The 24,269-nt window shown below is 41.6% G+C and overlaps 1 protein-coding gene and 3 non-coding genes across 8 annotated transcripts in view; all 4 read left to right on the top strand.

Moving 5' to 3' along the window:
• The window catches only part of shisal1b (shisa like 1b), a 33,486-nt gene that overhangs the window by 5,090 nt on the left and 4,127 nt on the right, over nt 1-24,269 (top strand). For 2 of the 5 annotated variants that reach the window (XM_088287312.1, XM_088287311.1), the window contains exons 3-6: nt 14,089-14,332; nt 15,149-15,362; nt 18,598-18,897; nt 19,088-19,194. In XM_088287312.1, the coding sequence (XP_088143438.1) occupies nt 14,266-14,332; nt 15,149-15,362; nt 18,598-18,897; nt 19,088-19,172 (666 nt within the window). In that variant the 5' untranslated portion in view covers nt 14,089-14,265 and the 3' untranslated portion in view covers nt 19,173-19,194. Of the gene's footprint in view, nt 1-14,088; nt 14,333-15,148; nt 15,363-18,597; nt 18,902-19,087; nt 19,195-20,159; nt 20,425-24,269 lie in introns of those variants that run through there. The other 3 variants (XM_088287313.1, XM_088287315.1, XM_088287314.1) reach the window with 3 other exon arrangements.
• Nucleotides 22,583-22,723, top strand: LOC148315838 (U4 spliceosomal RNA). The gene has a single exon (XR_015840551.1). It is a non-coding gene; the product is annotated as a U4 spliceosomal RNA (small nuclear RNA).
• On the top strand, nt 23,116-23,256 carry LOC148315837 (U4 spliceosomal RNA). Its single transcript, XR_015840550.1, has one exon. It is a non-coding gene; the product is annotated as a U4 spliceosomal RNA (small nuclear RNA).
• Nucleotides 23,649-23,789, top strand: LOC148315836 (U4 spliceosomal RNA). Its single transcript, XR_015840549.1, has one exon. It is a non-coding gene; the product is annotated as a U4 spliceosomal RNA (small nuclear RNA).

Raw genomic sequence — 24,269 nt, 5'->3', positions numbered from 1 at the left:
TTGGCCATCAGTCATCAGCGGAGGCATGTGTGTGTATGTGTGTGTGTTGTGTCTGTCATTTGAGCGTTTTGGGAGCGACTTCCAACTGTTTCATTTTATTATTTGTTTCAAAGAAACAATAGTACAATATTTGCAAAAATGTGCTGAAGTAAGTGTATCGCCAATTTGTATTAGTAGTCCTTAGGCTGGTAACATAAAATATAGACAAGTAAAAAGAAAAAAAAAAAAAGTGGTCCTCAACCACCGGAACCGGTCACTTCGGACTGGGCTGCGGTGGGCCGCACAGATGAAAGAAAAGAAAAATGAAACTTGCTGTACTTCCAATTTATTTATTATTTAAGGCTGAAGAATATTTCTATTTATATGTACAAGTACCAGTTTGCGGCAGAAAAAATGTTGGGCATCACTGGTCTAAAGTGCTTTGACGGTATCAGACGTTTTAGAAATGGAGGCAGTCACCTGCGAGCGTTTGTGGTGTCGCCAGCAAACCGTATTGTACGCTCGCTGATTCCTTTCTTCCCAAACCAGTTATTCATTCATACATTTATTGCTCAAAGGAATGCTAATCAAATGCAGAGGCAACTACGGTATGTCATAATGACTGGAGAAGATTCGCTTATTAACTGTCCTTTGTGGCTACGATAATGTTAATGTGGCCCTTGGATGAAAATGACTTTGACAGCCCTGTAGAAGTCTCCATATTCACACACATACACGCACACGCACATGCACACACACATTCTTGTATTTGTTCCCTTTTTGAGACCACCCATAAAATGCCTACTTTCCAGGACCACCCTTTCTAGACATGACAGGAGCAAATGAAAGACATCACTAATACGAGAACACGCACACACCCACACACCCACACACACACACACTTTGATTGGAAGGCAGAGTGAGTCGAGGAGAAGCGTCGTGACCGGTGACTTGGCAGACGCTATCAAGGTGAACATTCGGAGTGAAGAGCTCTTCACATTCAGCATAGATCTTCTTGGTGTCGATGAAAGACAAATCATCACCTCCGTGGGAAGACTTTACCGTCCGTGCCTGACTGTCCAATCCACGACATGCGTGTGTTCAACGCGTCTCACGGATCATCACGTTGCAACTACATCAATTTCATGGATGATAGTCCTGTTACAATTACTCGGAGCGTGAAAACAAAACAGTTTGAACGCTCAATTGGCAAGGTTTACAATCAATTGTCAATTGTTTTCAGTTGGTGATTGTTTTTAAATGGCAATAAATAGCCCCAAAATGTCAGTTTTTTTTTCCACGGTGAAATCGTTATTCAGAGAAGGAATAGTGCTTTCAATTATTCTCTTTGCAATTAAACAATAACGGCCTTGTTTTGACACAAAAGGAGTAAAAGCAGAAGGCGGAACACAGCGGCAGCCGTGCCGGAGGCTATGAGCGAAACGTCTTCGCGTTGAAATGCGCAAGCCAACTGTATAAAATCAGACTCCAGTCTGTTGACGCTGGAAAAATAAGAGGTCCACATCAGGCTACCGTCTCTTGCTGCAAAGTGGACGTTCGGAAATGCTAACTCGATCAGCATGGGGAGCTCTCGCTTTGTACATGCTTGTGTTGGATCAAATATTTTTAGACATTATTTTAAACATTACTCATACATTATTATAGTTATAAATATTAACATATTATAAAAAATGTTTTGAACAGCTCAGGTTCTGACATTTTACCATATTTACCGGACTATAAGCCGCTACTTTTTTCTTAGATTTTGAACCATGCGGCTAATACACCGGTGCGGCTTTTCTGTGGATTTTTCTTTCACCTGTAGGGGGCGCTCTATAGTTCAGAAAAGACCCTAAATAAATCAAGATTTTTTTTTCTCCCGGGTCTGTTCTGTTTTATGTACTGTTTTCAATTTTCATATGTACCTCTTTTTTTTTTTTTTTTCATTGCTGCGGCTCATATGCGGGTGTGCCTTATAGTCCGAAAATGACGGCTCTGCCCTTGGGAATCTCACACCATATACTTTTTCTACCAGTCTACTGCCGGTATATCCGGTGTAATATTAATAAACAAACAATAATAATCGTATTCTTGCCATATTTACACATTAGAGGACTGAACATTTTGTTCCGAACAAATTTATTTAATCCCTGCAAACCGCTGTAAAACCAACTGACTCAATAAACGAAATAACAGCACAGCATTAAAACGATCGCCGCTCTTCCGTCCTACTACTAATTATCTTCGTGTCTTTTTATAAACATTTTCGCATTGCCTCCCACACAGCTAAATGCCAAACGGCAAGAAAAAATTTACACAAAACGTCACTGCGGATGAACGAAGAGCGCTCACAGGTTGGTGTGATCGTGGCGAAATATCAGCTAGAAGCTTAGAAAAGGTAACACAATAAATGATAGATTTTTATGGTCAGTTTTACAAGACAATCACAATTAATTTGTAAAATGAGATTCCACTCGTTTAATTTTCAGCAATTACAATTTTTTTCATTTTTACTCTTGATAATTTATTCATGAAAAGTGTTTCAGGTGAACAATGGTTCAATGCGGATTTTTTTTAATGTTTTTTACTGAAACTGTAATTTAACTAGTGGTGCAACGATTACTCAATTAAGCAACCACTAATCAATTATTAACCTAACTATTATTTTCATGTAGATGGCACTCTCGGTTCAACATTGGGCTGAAAGCAAGCTGACTTGCCATTTTTTAAACCCTTTATTTAACTCATTCAATCCAAAAGGCCTTTTCACAAACGTAGACCCCGCCTCCCAAAGACGTATTTATACGTCTACGCTTTTTTTTTTTTTTTTGCGTCATAGCTCTGTGCTTGTATAGCAATAGAACAGAATATTCTGTTGACCTCGCAAAATCAGTCCAAATCCAGAAAAACGCTGGGAGTGAGGGGTTTCCTCTTGTGAAAATGACTGGGATTAAATCAGTTAATCCAACAGTGCCATCTAGAGGACTCAAAAATACAGCAGCTGGTTCATGAAGCGAATTTGAAGCTTCATTTTCCCCGTCACTACCGTTGTGTGTGAAATGTGTGTACAAAAGCAAAAAGTGGGCTCAAGCTTGGAGTGACTTTTTAAATTTAACAAACTTGTAAAATGTACTCAAAAACTCTTCTTGTAAAATTTCTGAGTGAAAAAAAAACGTGACTGGGATTTTTCAAGAAAATAACACTCCCGAGTGACCCAAATGAGGACCAGCATTTTCAAAAGTGGGTGGATGGATACCCGTCTGAACTGCGCTGATGGTGATTGCGTCCTCGTGAGCACGATGCTGCCTAATTGCCTGAACTCGCAGTGACAAAGTGGCCTCATCACATCTCGCGGCCCGTTTTGGGCTGATTGATGATACCGGCGGCAGCCGAGTCATTATCTTCCACAAAGTCAAGATAAACAGCAGCTGTTGTCATCCGCTATTCACACCATACAGTAACGTCTGCGCTTCCGTGCAGAAGAAATTGCACTCGTTTAGTTTGTCGGCCATGTCATTGTGACGTTTCTTTCGGGTCATGCCAGAGTTCAACTGCACATCCGTGTCTGTGTGTGTGTGTGTGCGTGTTAATATAAATTTATGACCACTAGCTGTATGAGAAAATGTGTGCTTGTTAGACAGCGCGAGAGGCTGACTGATGACTCCTTTGATGCTACTTCTCTTCCACATCGGATTCCGCCCATTAGATATAATCTGGCCCAGGGACTCACACACACGCGCACACACACACCATTCATTTTAATAGACAAAAAGCCAACTCGCAGTGCCAGTGTCCACTTTGTTTATGCCTTTTTCAACTGCAAAATTATACAGAAACTAAAACATGCATCATCTACCAAAAAAAAAAAAAAATGTCGAATTGCAGAATGGGTTTGCTTGTTGCTAGGCAGAGTTCATAATGGTGCTTCTTGAAAAGCTTTGGGATTCTGCTCCTGTAAATTTATGGCTCACTTTCCGTGAATTTCAGTGCTGGTAATTTCATTTCATCCATGATTGATTCTAATCGCTCAATTCCCCCATTTTTCGTGGATTGAATGTTTTTCAGCATTTGGATATATATATATATATATATATATATATATATATATATATATATATATATATATATATATATATATATATATATATACATAAATTGCAGAAAAATTTTTTTTTTCATGATTATGCCAATTTTGTAATCGTCCAGCGTAATAATCGTAATTGAATTTCGATTAATTGCACAACCCTCGACAAGTAGTCAATTTCCCTTACAAAGATCATAGTCTGAAAACTGACAGTCACAAAATCGATGTCAGCAAGCCAGCGCTTAGCTACGTACGGCGCTTATGTGTGTTTTTTTTTAAGGCCGCAAGCGTTCATTGTGTGTTTTCGAAAGGAGATGAAGCGTCGCTTTGCTAGATACGCGCCGAGAATAATTAAAAAATCAACAAGCTGTTTCACCCGTCGGCGATGTTTGAACAGCTACGCCCTGTGTGTGTGCGCGCGTGTGGGTGTGTGTGTGTGTGTGTGTGTGTGTGAGGTGCAAAGGAAAAATAATGACATTGATTCCGATTCTTTTGTCGTATTGACCCAGCGGAAAGAGTGAAATCACGCATCAAGGAGCATTCGCAGTTGGTGGAATTAATACTCAGGGAAATCAGAGGCTAAGCAAATATTTATGAGTAGATTTTTTTGTTGTTGTTTTTCATGCTCTTGTCTACGCTTCTTGTTCATGACATAAATTATTCGCCATTGTTGGGGAAGTGAGCCTTTTTCCACCTAATTGCGACGGCGCCGTGTTTTTCCGAGGCCATTGAGCACCCCACATCGACGTATTGGTGAGCAAATGTTGCGTGACGCGGCCTTGTTCTGCCATTAGCTGACCTGCGAGGACAACCTGTGCTTAACCTCCTATTGACTCCCCCACCGGGACCCCTCATACATCACTCTTACGTCTTAGAGCTGCAAAGAGAGATGCCTGCTGCTTTGTGCAAGAAGTAATTAAAGTGTTGTTTATTTATTTGTCCTTTCGTCAGTCTTTTAATCTGCAGAAAATTTGTCGGGCATCACGGTGGACGACTGTTTGGCACAATGGCCTCACAGTGCAGAGGTGCCGGGGTTGATTCTAGCTCCTGTGTGGAGTTTGCTTGTTCTGCCCGTGCCTGTGTGGGTTTTCTCCGGGTATTCCGGTTTCCTCACACTTTCCAAAAACATGCATGGCAGGTTGATCGAACACTCTTAACTCATTCCATCCATAAGACGTATATATACGTTTTGAAAGTTGTAGTCCCTGCCTCCCAAAGACGTATTTATACGTCTTTGCCTTTTGCGTCAGAGCTCCATGTTTTTATATGTTTAGGACACAATATTATGTAGGCCTAAATCAGTCAAAATCCAGAAGAAAAAAAAACCGGTGTGAGAACGGCTGGGATTCAATGAGTTAATTGCCCCTCGGTACACGTGTGAGCGCGGATGGTTGTTTGTCTATCTGTGCCCTGTGATTGGCTGGCAACCAGTTCAGGGTGTCCCCCGCCTACGACCCAAAGATCTGCCAAAGATAATGGCCAGCGTTGATTGACATTAAGAGGGTTGTTCATTTTTCACAAGGGATGGACATGGTCAATTAATCATTAAGAATTGAGAAGAATTAATTTTTGATTAGCCCTGTGATTGGATAGTGACTAAAGTGAGCTGGGATCGGCTTTAGAAGTATGGGAAATAAAAAAATGCATGGATGATTGTTAATTCATCACCATTAGCGCACAATATGAATTCCAGGGTAATCTCATGGACTCGTCATTTAGAGAATCCGATTGGAGGGCTGCCTGATTGTCGGGTTTGTCGGTCCCTCGCAAGAATGCATTCACAGCGTCTTCCCTTGTTTCAGCTAATTAGTGCAAGCCATTTTGCTTCCGTTGCCTCAAGACTTGATTAATCCGCCATTAATTTGGCTTACTTAGAGCTGTGAGAGAGTCAAAAAGCTCTTTGTACACCGATGGAATCTACAACCGCAATAATGAACGTTAAATTAAAAAAAAAAAAAATGACGTTAATTAGCATCATTGTAAAGGCTGATTTAAAAAAAAAAATGTAACCTTTGTTCTCGTGTCTACAGTTGCGGTTGTAAGTCATAGCAGAGGAATCTGGTACGAGTGCTGTACAAAGAATCCGCTAAAAGGTCCTCTCTCGATATGAAGCCATTGATCTCGGTGACCTTCCCGGCAGAGGTGGCGAAGAATGAAGCTCTGGAGGGGGGGGACGCACGAGGGGGTTAAGCGTCCATGACCGACGCTGGCTCCTGATTAAAGAGCCAGACGTGTCACTTTGGTTCAGTCTTTAGTCACCGCAAATCGCTTCCTTTTTTTCAGCTGAGGAGAGGAGCATGTCGGGGTAAAACAGTTTGATGGACTCGAGGAACAACCTTAACATTTGCTCTCATTTTTTTCCCCTCCCCCTGCTGTATTACATTGTGATAGAATTCACGGTGGTGTTGCTTCAGACAGAAAAAGATAGTCCAATAACAAACCGTGCTTGTTTGCGACAGATGGCGCTTTTGTCTTTTTTTTTTTTTTTTTTTTTTTGTCTCGCTAAAGTTTACATGCTGGGGTAAGCACAGCATGTATCAGGAAATTCCCGTTTACGAAGGCTGTGAACTAGGGTGCGATGTGCCGCAAACGAGGAGTGGCGGGCCGTGCATTTCATACGTAGTTCAGTGAAGTTCTACGTAGTCCGACGTGAATAAATCCCCCTCATTTATGACACACACGGCTGGAGAAATAATTGACAGAAAGACAAAATGGCCGCGCAAGTGTATCTGCAATCAAATTCCCTCCTTCGGCCGTCGTGGTTTAAAAAGGCAAGAATATATTTTATATTTTCGAACGGTCGCCAGTTACGACTTCCGGGTGTGTTGATTCCGCATAGTGCTGCCCCCTCACGAGTTTGTATCCAATCACAAGACGCTTTCATCACTTTCACCGTAAAGCCAGTGAGAAGGCTCACTGTAAAAATGACAGTCATTTCCAGTTCACCATGTAATGCCAGCGGCCACCATAATCCTTCCCCGCAGTAATGACTCATAATAAACCCTTTTGCATATTATTAGTCAAACTGCAGGTTGCTGCCATTGTTAATTGGCATCATAAAACTCAATTCACAGTCTAAAGAAATGTGCCGAAGGGCTTTTTCTTTTTTACGAGTGGCGGTGGAGTTGTCGGAGCACAGGAGGTTATCGTGTGTCTAAAGCCAGCCGAGGAGCGTTCACTCCCTTGAGGGTCAAAAGCAGGACAGCCTGATTAATGATGAAGACGCTGGCAAGTGGAGCGAAACTTCTCGTAATAATTGTCAGAAAAATAATACCATCTGCAAGCATCTAAACTAGAGATCGACCGATATGATTTTTTTCGATTATTAGTAGTTATGGAGGTCGATAGTTGATATTTGAGACGATATTTGTTCCTTTAAGTGCATGTTTATTACACAATATTAGTGATTTTCGATACGTTAAAACTTTTTTTAATCTGAGAAAATAGGCAACTTCATTTTAAAAGTCTAACAAAAAATGCACAGAGCTCCCAGGCTCTTTCTTTTGGTTGTGAGTTGTAGTAGACAGTTATTAAAATTTCAATCTGCTTCTGCAGGCAGGGCCACCAGCACAGCAGAAAGAGAGAAGTGTGCTGCAGTGAGCCAACATAAACCAGCTTTTAGGATCAGAATCAGAATGCCCTTTATTGTCATAGTACTCAGTGTGTAACGAGATTCGAGAGCTCCCCACTCCAGTGCAATACAACAACAAATTAATGATATATATATAATAGATTAATTAAAGATTGTGGTGTAGATGTCCGGCAGGGGGGGAAGAGGACATCCAATAATCCTCTGCGCTGTTTTAACTATCCTCTGGAGCCTCACTCTGTCTGCCTCAGTGCAGCCGCCGTACCAGGTAGAGTCGCAGTAAGTCAGCAGGCTCTCGATGGACGAGTGGTAGAAGGCCAGCAGCAGCTTGCTGTCCAGGTTGAATTTCCTGAGGACCCTCAGGAAGTGCAGACGCTGGTGGACCCTCTTTATCACTGCTGTGGTGTTTATCGGCCTTGAAAGTTAAAAAAAAGGAAATTATTGATAATCACAAAATAATAATCGGCATTGTGAGTGTTATTCGTTCACTTGCTCAGAGGATAGCGGAGGTCTTTGCGTCACCGCAGTGAGGTCACGCACCAGTTTTATTGCTTTCCTACAAATGTGTGTAGGTTCCTGGACTTCAATCCTATTCCTCGAGCTCCCCTGTCCTGCCTGTTTTCCAATCTCACCCGAATCGAATGATCGGGATTGTTAACAAGCTTCTGCACATCTCGTTGATTATCTGATTTGAATCATGTGTTGCGGCAGGGAGAGATGCAAAACAGGCACGTCAACATCCCTCGAGGAACAGGATTGAAGACCCGAGGTTTAGGTAGTCGGATGTCGACGTCTGTCATTCAGCCTTTTTTAAAATTTATTTAATTTAATTTTTTTTATGGAGGGTGATATAAAGAGATATGTATTTATTTATCTATTTATTTATTAATTAATTAATTAATTTATTTATTTATTTAAATTTAAAGTATACAAAGAAAACAAATTCAAACACCCGATCCTTGCCGACTTGGTTTTGCACATTTGCCTCCCAGTTCATAGGTTATGTGTTCACACCTTCCTGTTTGGACTTTGCGTGATCCCCGGTTGACTTTTTCCAAATTTTCTCGAGGTGCTGGATTGAATGTTTTTTATGGGTGCATTGCGGATGGCCTCGTGGAACAGGATTGTCTATTAAGATTGTTCACAGGTGATAAATGTTACAGTGATCTTAGCTGTTAGTTGAAACAAGTGTTTGATCACGAGGGCATTTATATTCTAAGCATGTAGCCACTTTGCTATGTGTGTGTGGGGGTGTGTGTGTGTGTGTCTTGTGTAACTATTTGGCTGTGGTCGCTACAGGGGACAATAACAAAGATGATAAAGCCGCTGTGTTGTTCTCGCCACAGCCTTGTATCGCTGTCCTCATGTCATAAGAATTTCTTCTTGTATTTTATTTCTTTCTTCAATTCCCACCAGGCTGTTTCTTTGGTGCTATTTTAAATCCAGGGTCAGGCGGCTGACTATCGGGAACGCTTCCAAGAGATATACCACGCAAGCCCCGACTGGGGTGTTAAAGTGAATCCGGGCAAACAATGTTGGCTTGCGTCTGCGCGATACTCTGCTGTCTGCATGCATCATAGATGACAATAGTCTGCAGGAAGACAAAAACACGCCCACGTCAAGGGCAGCTGCTTATGGAAATACAGTCTAACAATTGTTAAAACAGTGCCTTTTAACACGGCAACAACTTTGCTAATTAAAACAGAAAAGACACAAGAGAAAAAAACAACAACATTTATTTAGTATATTTTTCTGTACTATAGAGCGCCCCTACTGGTGAAAGAAAAAATCCAGAGAAAAGTTGCACCGCTGTATTAGCCGCATGGTTCAAAATCTAGGAAAAAAGTAGCGTTTTATAATCCAGAAAATACAGTATATGTAGCAACAGTTTACAAGTCAACAAATTCATAAATTGGGGCAAGTCAAGGTGTCAAACAAAAAAAAAAAAACGATTCGAATCGGAAAATCCTTTGTGAGTGGATTGAATCGGTTCACTTTTAAATATATCGAGATTAGTGTCGGATTGTCTTTTACAAGCAAATGGCGCGTTTATATTATTGACAAGTTCATTCAAATCCCTCTCGACCTGATTCATACCATATTGAATCGAAGTTATCCCACTGAGTCGAATCGAATCGTTCAAACCAAATTGTCCTTAAATGGTTTTGCACGTCACATATCAAAGACTGAACTTAGTTTCTTGATGCAACCCGAAACATTTGCAAACCGAGGTAACGTTTCCCATTGAAATGAATGGAATGGCAGTTAATCCATTCCAGACGCAAAATGAAATCAATTGTTAAAAGTGAACTGTTGTGAAATATTTAAATAAAGTTGGATTGTATTGTATCGCTTTTTACTAATTTTCTTTTCCGTTTTTTATCTATAAGAATCAAACGTTCCATATTATAATTCTGAAAGTTTGTGTTCAGGTAAACAAAAATGTAGTAGTTTGTAGTTTCATTGAAGTTAAATGTGGCATCAAGGGGTCTAAGAATCGTGTCGCCATTTATTGAAAAAACTGATTTGCATGGGCATTGTATCGTACTACATAATAAATTCCGTAACTCGCCTCGCAAACATTTCAGTGTGGAATCTCAGCCTTGACCGCTCTGTCAGTCGGATGCCTTTCAGTGGCAGAATTATCGAGGCTTTCTCATTTGTGTCCAAGAAAGCGTGTTTGTATTGTAATAAATCACTGCATGACCCCGCGTGGGTGCGAGTCACATGTCGCGACTCTCTGTGATTTTATAATCATGACAGCTGCAAAACTGCGGTTGCTCATTTACGCCAGTGAAAAATTTAAGCTGGCCTACTGTTATGAGGAGCCCGAGAAGTTGTGCATGTTTATGATTAATAAACGAGACGGGCGGGGAGAGCTACTGCTGCCACGATGCATCCTTCTGCATATCCCTGGTTGCTATAATGACACTTTCATTCCATTTCATGGGATTGAATCGTCAGAAAAGGTATAGCCAAGCCCCCCTGCCCCCCACCTGCCGTGCATTTTAAATACTGATTTGAATGGAAATGAGGTGCTGCGGGGAAACGATTTCATTGCAGGTAGTTTCTGACTTGAAATATCAAAACAACGGGCTTCTCTTACACTGCAGTAGATTGGAACAGCTGGATACCACGCTTCGTTTTTAAAAATTTTTTTTTTTTATTCCAGAGGCAATGAAATTTCCCTAGATTGATTTTGAAGTCAAAGGATAGGCAAATCATAGAAATAGGAATAATCATTGTCTGCAGCTGTTTGTCTTTATGTTGAAGAAGAATCACTTCATTTTTAGCTGGTTGGTATTGGCTGTAAATTAATTGATATATATTTTTTTTCTTTTTTTAATTTTTCTTTCAAGATCACAAAGCGACAAAATGAGTGCCAAAGAGTGCGGCCCGGTGGTCGACTGGTGAGCATGATGGCCTCACAGTTCGGAGGTTGTGGGTTCGATTCCGGGTCCGGCCTTCCTTTTCTCCGTGTACTCGTGTTTCCTCCCACATTCCAAAAAGATGCATGGCAGGTTGATTGGACACTCTAAATTGTCCTTGAGTGTGAATGGTTGTTCGTCTATGTGTGCCCTGCGATTGGCTGGCAACCTGTTGAGGGTGTGACCCCGCCTACTCCACGAAGATAGCTGGGATAGGCTCCAGCACCCTCCGTGACCCTCGTGAGGAGAAGCGGTACAGATAATGGATGGATGGAAGATCTGATCGTGCTGGTCTTCCACCGACCTCCATCCACCCCCCAAAAAAAAATTCCACCATGATCCTCTAGTCGGCCTTATCCACTGCCGGAGCTGCCAGACAATATTAAGGCAGCGAGGAGGCCGAATGGCTTCCATCTCAGTGACAGCTCTCGGCAGGTAGGAACACAGCGAGCAGATGCGAGTTTTATTAGCATCCGTAAAGCTAACAAACCATTAGCGGCGTGAAACACAAACAGGCCACCCGTGCCGTTAGGTGTCTGCAGTGCACAATAACTGAGCCCATTTATAGAGCCTCGTTGGCGCTATGGCAACCCCGCTCTGTTATCCCCCCACCCCCTCTCCTCCCCTTTTGCCCTGCCAACAACACACACACACACACACACACACACACACCCTTTTACACTTCTCGTTTTACTACACTGCTGATTAATTGATGTTCCACTCATGACTCGTATCTGGCATGACGTAAATGTCTCCCAGGCAACATCAAGCCACCAGACCAAAACAATCCGCCGCCTCTGGTCTTTATTTAGAATATTTGATGGAGAAAATGTATTCAGCCGACTGATCGTATAAATCTCACTATCGGGGTCTGTCTGTTGCACATGGAGCTCATAAGGAATGTCAATCAAGTGCTTGCGTTGAATTATTTTAATATGATGATGTAAAATAAGATATTTTGTGGATGCTACCAGCCTAGTGAAAAAATGGCTTTGACGTCTTTATCCGTCAATGGTAATAAATGAGTTAATATACACGCCTCGCCAAAAGTATTGGAACAGAGGCCGGTTCCTTAATTTTTGCCTTCGACTAAAAATATTAGTTTGGTATCAAAAGATGAATACGAGACAAGAGATAAACGCATCTGCTTTTATGCGTTATCTGTACCGCTTGTCCTCACGGGGGGTTGCTGTAGCCTATCCCAGGTGTCATTGGGCAGTAGGCGGGGTCAAACCCTGAACGGGTTGCCAGCCAATCGCAGGGCACACAAAGACAAACACACATTCGCTCTCACACTTATACCTTGGGCATGTTTTTGGAATGTGGGAGGAAACCGGAATACCCGGAAAAAACCCACGCAGAAACCGGGGTGGGAAGCATGCAAACTCAAACCCACGACCTCTGCACTGTGAGATATTCCTGCTCGACCCTCAAAAGTTTGGGTCGGTGATGAAAACGATGATCATCGAGCCACATTATTGTCTCTGTGCTCCGTGTGCTCCACTTGGTGTGAAACGGTCAAAGGCTCACGTCTTCCCCATCGGAGGCTTGTTTGCCGACTGCTGTGCCGTTTAATGACGACTGAACAAAGCACTGTACATACACGGTGGTGTGTACACAGCCCGTGTTCGGAGAATAGCACAACGTACTGGCATCATTAAGCAAAAGCTTGCTTTTCTTTCTCTGTATTGCTCAATTGTGCTGGCATCGAGAAACATTAAGTGACCAATTACCGCGGGTGGCTCTTAAAGAGCGCACGATTCATCGCAACCCCAATCTGCCAGAGGTTTGATTAAGGGAAGATTTTGGGCTGACAAAAAAAAAAAAAAAAAAAGCTTTGTGTTGTACATCCTTGTGCAAGTTGTATGTGTTTGAAATATTAAGGTCGCCGTCTGACGGGACTACTTTGCTTTCTTTAAATTCTTATTAATTCATGGCTGCCAGACTTTGACTTTGATTATTTATCAAATACGCAGAGGAAGAATGTCTTACATTTTGGTGCAAATTGGGAAATAAAAAACTGATTGAATCATTTAGTTTTCCATTTTGGAATTTTTCTCCTCGCCTCAAATGGAACAGGTTTCTAAACGGAACATCTCATGCCCCCTAACTTATAAATGAATAAAACTAAAACAAACATGGCGTTGCCTTATTGTTTGAGCTTTGGCGTAATTGACGGTGGAAACGAGGGCTGAGTATCGATTCAAATTTCCAAAATCGATTTTGATACACGAGGGCCCGATTCTATACGATTTTCGATTCACTTCGATTGACGATCGATTCAAATTAATACATCGATTTTTTTAAGAAAAAAAAATTTTTAAACCCTGCCAAAAAAAAAAAAAAAAACTCCAGAGTCCACAAAAACATTCCTGCACATTTCAGATGATGAATTTTGCAGGATTTTATGCTAAAATGCCATCATTAATTAAAAAAAAAAGTGGCATTTTGTAGCTTCCTGGGTATTTCTTTGTTTATTTTATTGTTTTGAAGTTATAAATCAAGGTAAACGAGCGTAGTTCACGAACTCTGATGGACGGACTGACAGACAGAGATGGGAAAACATCTGAAATGCCACTGTAACAAGTCTCCCGGGACGTCAGCTGCCTGGCTTCTTGGAGGACGGCACAGCTCGTCTATTCTAGCGTGCTTTTTAAACGTAAGAGAGACTGTCTGATGCGCACGAGGCTTTGTGTACGTGCTGACGCTATCAGCTCACGTTCTTTTGATAAGGCCGTTTACTGTACGCGCACCGAAGCAGCGCGTCAGAAACGCTCACGAAACATTCTGGAAATAGACAATTTATACTCTATAGTTGCAGTTTTTATCGACACACCTGATTCAAATGATCATGTCATCACCAAGATCGGCAGAAGCTTGGTAATCATCCTGGTCATTTGAAGATTTCCAACAAATCGCAGGCTCTTCCAGCCACACAGCGTGCGGTCGATTCTGGAGAAAGAACCAAACAGAATCTCCTAATCTCCTCTTTGTCTTCTTCCCATCAGGGGTCGTGACTTCCAGCAACATCACCGCCATCATCATCATCATCATCATCATCATCAAGCATGTGAGAGGAGCTCTCAGCATGCGGAGGATGACCACGTCCAGCTCAAGCTGAAGCAGCCCCCCCCCCTACCTCGGTCGCAGACAGCCTCCCTCATTTTCCACATGACCGCGAGAAGATGACTATCACCAGTCGGCAGTCCTTGAATGTCCTGACGGTCATCTTCCTGCTGCTGTCCACCGCAGGTCCGCACTTTTTTTTTTTAGCAGTTTTGAGGAATTTCCAAATCTCAAAAGCTCTTCATTTGTCCGACTATTTTCCGAAGCCTGTAGCACGTTCACACACGTTCATATGAACAAAGGTTGTTGTTTTTTTTAACCAAAATAATAAAATAAAGGTTGTTTTGACTTAGCCAAATTTGACAGCGTATTTAAAGAAAGTCTGCAGGTAGGTTACAAAACAGCTGGCGTCCACTGAAGGAGCCAAATTGACACTTCCTTTTTACAACCCTCATCATTAATAGACTTTATCGTCCATTTTTTTTGCCAGCTCAGCCCTCCTCCTCCTTTTTTTTTTTTTAGGTGCCAGGATTCATGTGCTGCAAAGCGGCAAATGAGTCGTGTTACATCGTGCGCAACATGTGTAGCGAGCGTAAAGGTCGAACGAAACGCTTGATGTTGCGCCGCGCGTCCTCCCTGGCGCCGCCGCTCTGTTCACTTCTCTTTCATGGCGACATTGTCCTCGGGATTAGAATCGAAAAGAGATCGCCTCCTTTCAAATGCCGATCTACTGAAAGATGCTTATCGGCTACACTTTAAGAGGACCTTCATTTCGTTCTTTAGCTGCTTTTTTTTTTTTTTTTTTTTTTTGGAGCTTTGGTGATAAAAGCAAACACACCAACATCAATCGAATTGCTCAGAAAGGAAACATTATGCTCACACAAGTTCACATTTCACTCTCGGAGGCCGCTTTAGACATGAAGTGAACCATTGTTTTGCATATGGAACAAAATATAATGTGGCCAACACCCCATTTGATTGCTTTTTGTTTTTCTTCTGCAGCACTTTCAGCTCACTACCGGGTGTGCGAGCCCTACTCCGACCACAAGGGGCGCTACCACTTTGGCTTCCACTGCCCCCGGCTGTCGGACAACAAGACTTACATGTTCTGCTGCCACCACAACAATACGGCCTTTAAGTACTGCTGCAACGACACCGAGTTCCAAGTGCTCATGCAGATCAACCTCACGACCAACGCAGATGGCTATTCGCACAAGTACGTAATAGTATCGTATTTTCCAGACTGTAAGCCGCTACTTTTTTTTCTGGGTTTTGAACCATGCGGCAAATACAACGATGCGGCTTTTCTGTGGGTTTTTCTTTCACCAGTAGGGGCGCTCTTTAGTTCAGAAAATGCGCTAAATAAACCTCAATTTCTTTTTCTCTCGGGTGTGTTCTGTTCTAATTAGCAACATTTTTATGATGGTTATGGAAATGAGGCTTTATTTTGGTACTTTACAAGTTTTGATGGTGCTGGTGTGGAAAGTGATTGATTTTAAAATTTGTATTGGCACTTTTAAAGTATATTTTATAATTTACGTGATGATATGATAAAAGAAAAGAATTCACATTGAATAGGTTTTTTTTTGTTTTTTTTTTAACCATTTTTGACAGTAGCCATGCAAAGCGTACGTATACACAAAGTTATTGTTGGTAACGAGGCTTCATTTTGATGTCCTTACAATTTTTTGTCAGTTGAATCAGGTTAGAGCTTTTTTTTTTTTTGTATCTTGGAAGTTTTTTGGGAAAATAGTGAAAACAAAACAAGGTTTTATTTTTGTTCGCATCGCAATTTTTGATAATGAAAAAAAAATGTGCAGATGGATACTCGGCTTCGCAGTTTCGAACACCATTTAATCCACATTCGTATTTGACGCGAAATAAAACGTGGGGTACTCTAGCGCTGTACTTGAGATGTCCTTTTGATTGTTTCACCAGAGTCATTTCATATTCAGTACACACGCCGTATACGACAGTCCTTGGAGGTTATGTCGTTTCCTGTCTTGTCTCCGAGGCAGCGGGATCCCCCGCAAAACGAAAGGCCTGCATCCAAACTAGGACAAGTGCACCAACATGAAGCAAAACATACTGAGGCAGATCTGTTGAACACGGCAAGAGGGAAAACAATTTCTTCCACAATGTACGCACTCCTGCAGAAACATATTATTTTCCCGAAAATGAGTGCACCTTTTTATTTTGCAGGCTGAGCAGAAATGTATTTCATATTGTTCAATATGATATCGAATTTGCTATTATTATTGCAGCATCCTGTTTAAGCCTCGATATTGATTATTATATGATTACGTCCCACCATACTTGAAATCCAGTCAATGGACCAATACGCAGCACTTGCAATCAATATGAATATGTCATGTGTCTGAGATGTGCTTGTAGTGGAAACTAGTGATAAACCGCGCCGGGCCAATATTTTGCCGATTATCGGCATCTGCCTTTTTTGTTTTTTTAACTTTCAAGGCCGATAAATTAAAGTCTGGTTTATTTTGGCTCGCTGCAGCACACTTCTCTCTCTTTCCGCTGTGCTGGTGGCCCTGCCTGCAGAAGCAAATTGGCCCGCCCACAGCACCATCTGATTTGGTTCCTTGCGCAGTGGGTAGCCGCCAATCAGCAGTAAGGTGCCTGTTTGCTTTTTCACCTCGAGTCACGCGCACTACGGGAGAAGTCCCGCAGGCATCAGACTTTGCCCAAATTTGAATGAAGGTCAGTGTACTACAACTCAAAACTAAAAGAAAACTATTTGCCGCCGTAAACTTTAAAGAGATGTTTGTTTTCATTGAACTAGAAGACTTGCAGATGAGCCTGGAAGCGTCGTGCACTTTTTGTTCGACTTTTCATATAAGTTGTCTATTTTCTAAGATCTAAAAAAAGCTTTAATATGTTGTAAATCTCTAAAGTTGTTGAATAAAAGTGCTTAAAGGCGTTTAAACTAAGTCAAGTTTCGAAGTTTTTTTCCCCCTCCAAATTTTCACACCTTTTTACCCCTTTTTTCAACAAATGAATATCGGCTTCAAATATCGGTTATCGGCCTCCGGGACAACTAATAATCGGTATCGGCCCTGAAAAAAAGCATAGCGGTCTATCACTCGTAGAAACACATTCTCGCTGAGGAAAAAGCAATTCATGTCCCTGCAGACACTCTCAGTAGGAGGACTGGGCGACAAAAACACAGCTTGCGCCACCACTAATGCCCTCCCAGCATGCCGCGGTGCCCTGCAGCATCGCGTCCGATTACATTTCCTTCTTTGCTCCTGCTGCTGCTTGAAGAAAGGGAGCCTGAGTGTTCACAAGAGTGGCCGTGATTCGCAACTTATTCTCCGGAATGGTCTTGTGGGGTAAAAGCACCCAAACGTTGTACATGACGTTCATCTTTCTTTGCCGTGTTGAATGTGGAATAACATTTGCTTGTGTTGCAAGGTCAGGATCGATCTAGTCAGTCGATTGTGTTTTTTTTTTTTTTTGTTTGCTCGCCCCTCACCTTGACTCCAAAACAAGCCTGCACGAAGCACCTCTCTTGGATTATAATTAGAAAAATAGATACAGGACCGAAAGTGTCCATCATTTTTTTTTTCCCGGGTTAATCTTATTTTACGGCTGCAATAATTAATCGAATAACCTAAATGACTCAATTTCATAAAAAGTCAATGCAAAATGTGTGCTTTTTTTTCCGACTCGGACTCATGTTATCGCGGAGGAGCGCTGCACTCTGTAAAGAAATGATTTGGCAGCCTTTAAAAGCCAAAACACTCAAAGTCACAAGTATTTGAATATACAACATCACGATGGCATAAATACTTCAAAGTGCATTTTTATCTCGTTACTTGATTAGCCGATGAAATAATCAGTAGAATTCCCAATCAGGAATAAATTTGATATCTCCCGCCCTAATTTACATACCGTTGACCATCTTTAGAGGTCGATCTTGTCTCATGCAAATAAGGCAACTCTCATATGTATTTCGGCGCCATTGACAAATCTGCATTTCAGAGTCGAAGCTGCCCTGTGCGCTTTGAGCTCCAAGTGTGGCGGAAAAACAAATCAACAAACGATAAAAGCATTTCAAATAGCTGACGTGGATGCAAAACTCAATGCAGCTCTGCTTACCTTATGGGGCATGCGGGTATTTCTGCATGGTCACGTTACATACAGTGTAGTCTTGACAGCCAGACTGCCGCTTGAAAGTGGCTCAGGATCTTCACTCAGCCTAGCGTCTCAAGTCATGAGTGGGAAAACTCAGCGTGGGGGTAGTTTGATCTAAAATTCAGAATGGCTTGCGAGGCGTGGAACAAAAGATTTAGTGTGTTGTTTAATTTCACACTTGGTGGGCGGGCAGGCACACCAGAGACCCAACTATTTTTGTATACAAGCCATGAAAATGTCACTTTTCCATCATCTGCCCCGTTAAACACGCAGCGTATGTGTCCATCTGTTTGCAGTAATTACACGGCGCTGGTGGGCGTGTGGATCTACGGCTTCTTCGTCATGGTGCTGCTGGCTCTGGACTTCCTCTACTACTCGGCCATCAATTACGAACTGTGCCGGGTCTACCTGGAGAAATGGGGTCTGGGGGGCCGCTGGCTGAAGAAGGCCCGCAGTCAGTGGCAGCGCTCCATGGCGGACGAGATTCAAGCCCAGGCTCCGCCCACGGTGCCCGGCGGCCTCTACCAGCCTCGACACAGCCTCCGAGGGGAGAGCCACAGCCCCACGCTGCTGCCCTACAACACATCCAGCGCATGGTGAGTCAACAGTCGGAGCGCTAGCCCATAATATTCAACGGGAAGGTTTTCACAGATCACCGTGGTAACAGCCTGTGTCCTGAGAATCATTCGTGGAACTTTCAAAAAGTTTCAACATTGACACACTCATATCTCGGGGCAATTTTAGAGTGTTCGATCAATTTACCATGTATGTTTTTGGAATGCGGAGCACCCGGAGCAGGCAACATGCGAACTCCACACAGGAAGGGCGGAATCGATCCCACGACCTCTGCGCTGAGAGGCCGTCGTGCTAACCAGTCATCCACCGTGCCGCCCTGTCTGGATTGAATTTTTGTATTTTGGTTTGACCTTTAAATGCATGCGCAATATGGATTTTACCATTCATTGAAATAAAAATCCACCTGTTGCTAAACCTAAATCTTCATTCATAAATATCACAAAATAAAAAAATATATATACATCTTAGTTTATTTGCATCTTAGATTTTGATAAACTGTTGACCAGTGTAATTATGTGGAAGGAATCTTCCAAACCAATATTGAATACAATTCAAATAAAGTCAAATTGTTAATATAAAAAATGTATTACAAAAAGATAATGAATAAACACTTCTCTGGAAATTATTACAAATTAAGGAGAAGATATAGATTTTTTTTTGTCTGAGTTAATTCATTAAAATAATCACATATTTATTTCTTTAATAAAACAGAGTCTGTGTTTCCAACAGCAGAAAGAATGGAAGTAAAAACAATCTTGTTTAAGCTTTATACACTGCCAGTGTTTTAAGCAATATTTAAAACAGAAGTATACTCGAACAAAGCTAACCATCGTTTCATCAAACTAAAATGAAGTCTGCTAACCAGCAAATATCCAGTTTATTCACGTCAATTGTCATCTTTTTCTTCCTCAATTCACTTTATCTCCCTTGGCAAATATCCTCCTTCGTGATAGTATAATCATACAAATTGTGTGCTCGAGTTTACAAATAGAGTACGTTTAATTATTGCCTTGTTTCTTTCGGAATCACACTGAGTCACTGATAGGAGACGACACTAACGTCATCTAATCTTTTTTTCTCCCCGCTAACATTTTGTCAGCATGCTTTATTCAAGAAAATAGCTGTCCGAGGCCTCATGTGAGCTTTGTTAGTACATACAAGATGATTTACAACGTGAGCTAGGAGCCAAGGGATCTTGTATGAGCCAAGCAATACAATCACACAGAGCAAAGTTGCGTTTGTGTCCTGCTCGCTCAATTTCTCAAATCATTTTCCCCACCAGTCTCTCTACTTCTGACGTCCCTTTCGGGCCATGATCATTCCACCTCACCGTTTTTTGACAAATGACATCGATGGCTTGGGATGGCAGTGCGGAGGATGCTTCGTGAGGCATCCTGGGGCCCCTCCGCCTGCCGGAGAGACGCTTAACTAAGAGCGAACACGTCCATGGGGCCTCCTCATTAGACATCTGCTCAGCTCACGGCGATCGTGCTCATCCATCCTTTTGACTGGCGAGGATAGCCCGCCGAGCCTGCTTTAAAAAGGAGGAGATGGTTGAGAGAACTACTCATTGGCAAAGTGGGCCAACGAAAGCAGCGCGCGCTAAGCTAACGAATTGGGTTATCTATTATCTGTTGTGTTGACGTTTGTGCATCGCCGAGTTGTGTTGTTTCCGATTTCTATGAATGCATCACCCGACTCACTGGACGAGAGGTGAGCGAGAGAGAAAGAGAGATTTCTTGACTTCACAGTTTACAAAACTTGGTGCAAGCATAACGTTTTGTATATTTGGGTAATTGGTGTTACCCAAAGAAAACTAATTGCTTGTCTCAATTGTACCAGAACTGGTGCGGTATATGAAAAACCTGCATTTTCTCTCTCTTTCTTCTAAGTACGTCCTCTTACAGTAAGCAGTTGATTTTTGTGGTTTATTTTTTATTTTTATTTTTTTGAGCAACATTTATTGTTAACCGTGTAATCTTCGAGCCTAATCACCGTATGAGCTGAAACATATTTCAAAACACACGCAAACAATTAGCAAACATTTTTCACATTTATCACTCCATATTTACAAAAAAAAAATACTATTGACATAATTTACGCACCTTTTGCCTCTTCAGTGGGCGTGCTCGTAAAAGATGTTCGTTTTTCATAGGCTCAATATGAAACTCTTAGCCGTACATTTTGTGAAGTTACCTTACGTGTGAACTGTACTAAACAGGAAGTTTGCATTCAAAATAAAAGCGCATAGTTTAAACCGGAAGTAGCCCTTTTTAATTCAAATTTCAAGTGAATTATTCATGTTATACTCGACAGTAAAAAAGCGGTAAAAAAGACCAACTTCAAAATAAACATTACCTCACCAATTAATCCATGGACATCAATGCCTAGCTACGCATTTATTTTGAGGTTATTTCCTGGCAGCGAAACAGCTGACATGACTCATCTTCCAGACGTCCCAAACTGTTGCTACGGATGACAACAACACAACGATGTCCCGAAATCATCTTCAATCGCTGACTAAAAGAGTTTATTTACTCTGACATGGTTCGGTGCCCGTAGCCAGCATTTAGTGCTTAACGCGCTAGCTGTGCTAGCAGTGCACAAGTTGATGCTGACAGCCTGAAAAAATTGCCCTTCCCACTGATCACTTTTTAATAAATGGGGCTTACATATGTTGTTTTAGCCGACAAAATTGCTACAGTTGTCCTGACGTCATTCCTTCTCATTGACCGAATATAAGGAAAAAGATACATCTAAGATTCTTCTATATTCTTACTAACGTTTCAAGAAACATAATACCCAGCAGCTTGTGACTTTTCAGTTCAAAAAGCTAAGGCACACGTTTCGCGTTGTTGAGACTTGGTGGGGATTGCTTGCTCTTCTGTGTACTAATTGGATGTTTGAGATATTTATTTTGGGTTTAGAACTTCTACTAAAGTCACATCTCGATTCCTTTAAAGTCTTCAAAGCACGCCTCCATTTTCACTCGGCTTTGTTGGTCTCAGGCGGTATGAATAATAATAATAATAATAATAATAATAACAATAATAAATGATGACGTCATCATCCTTGGCACGTGTGAAGTGAGAGTGGCGCGCCATGACCTCGCCAAAGCATATCAACACCAGCCATGTGGCGCGAGTTAATTAACGGCATAATGCAGGCGGTGGAGGAGACACGACGTTCGCGAAATAAATCCCTTCTGGCTTTGCCACCAGCACCGCAATCTTTATTCTCCTGATATTTTATTCGACAAAGATTTCCATTCTAAAAGGGGGATGGGGGGGGGGGGTTCTCCTTGCATTAAAAATATATTTCATGTTCACAACAGTTTCACTCTTTTTCATTTCTTTGACAAAACTTTAGTTTGTCTCCTTCAGTTTCCATATTTTTCCCAGTCAATTCCGTGGTCCGATTTGATTTGATTGGATTTTCTACATTTGATTGATTTGTCACTTTTCAGAGATTTGCCACAGAGAGTACATTGTCGTGATCGAGAATAGAATTATTAAAATAGATATTTTTCCCAAAAATTCAAGCATTATGCAATTTAGAGTTTACAATTGGTAGCGGGGTTGTGGTCCAATGACGATTACTCAATAATGAATACCTGTGGTTATGTAAATGTTGTTCCCAGAGCGTCCTCTTACTGAAAGGAGTACCGAGCAGGAATGACATGTTGAAGTCAAGGAATCGATTTTCATCTTTGCGCAGTGGCAGTATCGTAGCCTATGAGGTTTATCCGAGGTGCGATTATTGCTAGTTGAAAACTTTACCCAATACCCCGCCTTGACGACTTGAAATATAGTCGGCTATGGCAATTTTTGGTAGTCTCTTAGGAGACTGACTAAGACTGTCAAATAAAGTTGCTGGTGAGTAACTGATTTCCTTTGCTGCAAGGTTTCTTTAGTGATGGGCAAGTGAAGCTTCAAATTTATTTCATGGACCAGCTGCTGTATTTTTGACTCCTCTGGATGGCGCTGTTGGATTAAATAATGGATTTTTCAAAATGGCAAGTCAGTTTGCATTCAGCCCAATGTTGAACAGACAGTGCCATCGACTCAAGTCCAAAAATACTACAACTGGTTCATGAAGCAGATTTGAAGCTTCATTTACCCATCACTAGTATTTGGCATTATCCAAAGAAAAGCACTTGGCCCTGTGCTCCAAGTGCGTCCTCTTACTGAAAGGAGTACCGAGCAGTAATAACATGTTGAAGTTAAGCAATTGACGTCAGCTTTGCGCAGTGGCAGTATCGTAGCCAATGAGGTTTAACCGAGGCGCGATTATTGCTAGTTGAAAACTTTACCCAATACCCCGCCTTGACGACTTGAAATATAGTCGGCTATGGCAATTTTTGACGGTCTCTTAGGAGACTGACTAAGACTGTCAAATAAAGTGGCTTCTGAGCTGTTGATGGCCTTTGCTGTAAGGTTTCATTGTTCATGGGAGAATGAAGCTTCAAATTTGCTTCGCGGACTAGCTGCTGTATTTTTGAGTCCTCCAGATGGTGCTGTTGGATTAAATAACGGATTTTTAAAAATGGCGAATCAGTTTGCTTTCAGCCCAATGTTGAACAGACAGTGCCATCGACTCAAGTCCAAAAATACTACAACTGGTCCAGTAAGCAGATTTGAAGCTTCATTTACCCATCACTAGTATTTGGCATTATCCAAAGAAAAGCACTTGGCCCTGTGCTCCAAGTGCGTCCTCTTACTGAAAGGAGTACGGAGCAGCAATGACATGTTGAAGTTAAGCAATTGACGTCAGCTTTGCGCAGTGGCAGTATCGTAGCCTATGAGGTATAACCGAGGCGCGATTATTGCTAGTTGAAAACTTTACCCAATACCCCGCCTTGACGATTTGAAATATAGTCGGCTATGGCAATTTTTGACAGTCTCCTGAGAGACTTACATGTTCTGTTAATGAAAGTCCATTGTGAGCCAATTGGAATTTTTAATCTTTATTGCGTGCACTTTGACCCTAAAGCTTCCTTAAAGTCTCTCATTTGACACTTGTAGCTTCTGATACTGATATTATTTCTGCGGACACCACTTATTTTATCTAAAATTCTACATCGTGAATTGAAAAGGTGCTCTTGTTGCCACTGCGGCTTGAGCAGTTTATGCCCTCATTTACAAATGAAAGGTGGTTGGGTGTCATCCGACAGTGTTCAGAGAAGAAAATGAGTTGTTAAATTTGGAGGCTTCTTGTGGTAAATTTTCTACGGAGGTTATATTCTTGATTAAATAAATGTATTGAAAAACAGATACTTTAAAAAAAAATCTAACTTCAATTTAGAGTTTACAACTCGTAGCAGTGATCAAATGACAATTAATTAATAATGAAGACTTGTGGTTATGCAAATGTTGTTCCCTGTGCGTCCTCG

Source organism: Idiotropiscis lumnitzeri, unplaced genomic scaffold, assembly GCF_059441095.1.
Source record: "Idiotropiscis lumnitzeri isolate Australia: NSW breed Sydney's pygmy pipehorse unplaced genomic scaffold, RoL_Ilum_1.0 HiC_scaffold_35, whole genome shotgun sequence".
Taxonomy (NCBI): domain Eukaryota; kingdom Metazoa; phylum Chordata; class Actinopteri; order Syngnathiformes; family Syngnathidae; genus Idiotropiscis; species Idiotropiscis lumnitzeri.
Note: the sequence above shows the minus strand (reverse complement) of the source record. Positions and strands in the feature narration are given on the sequence as shown.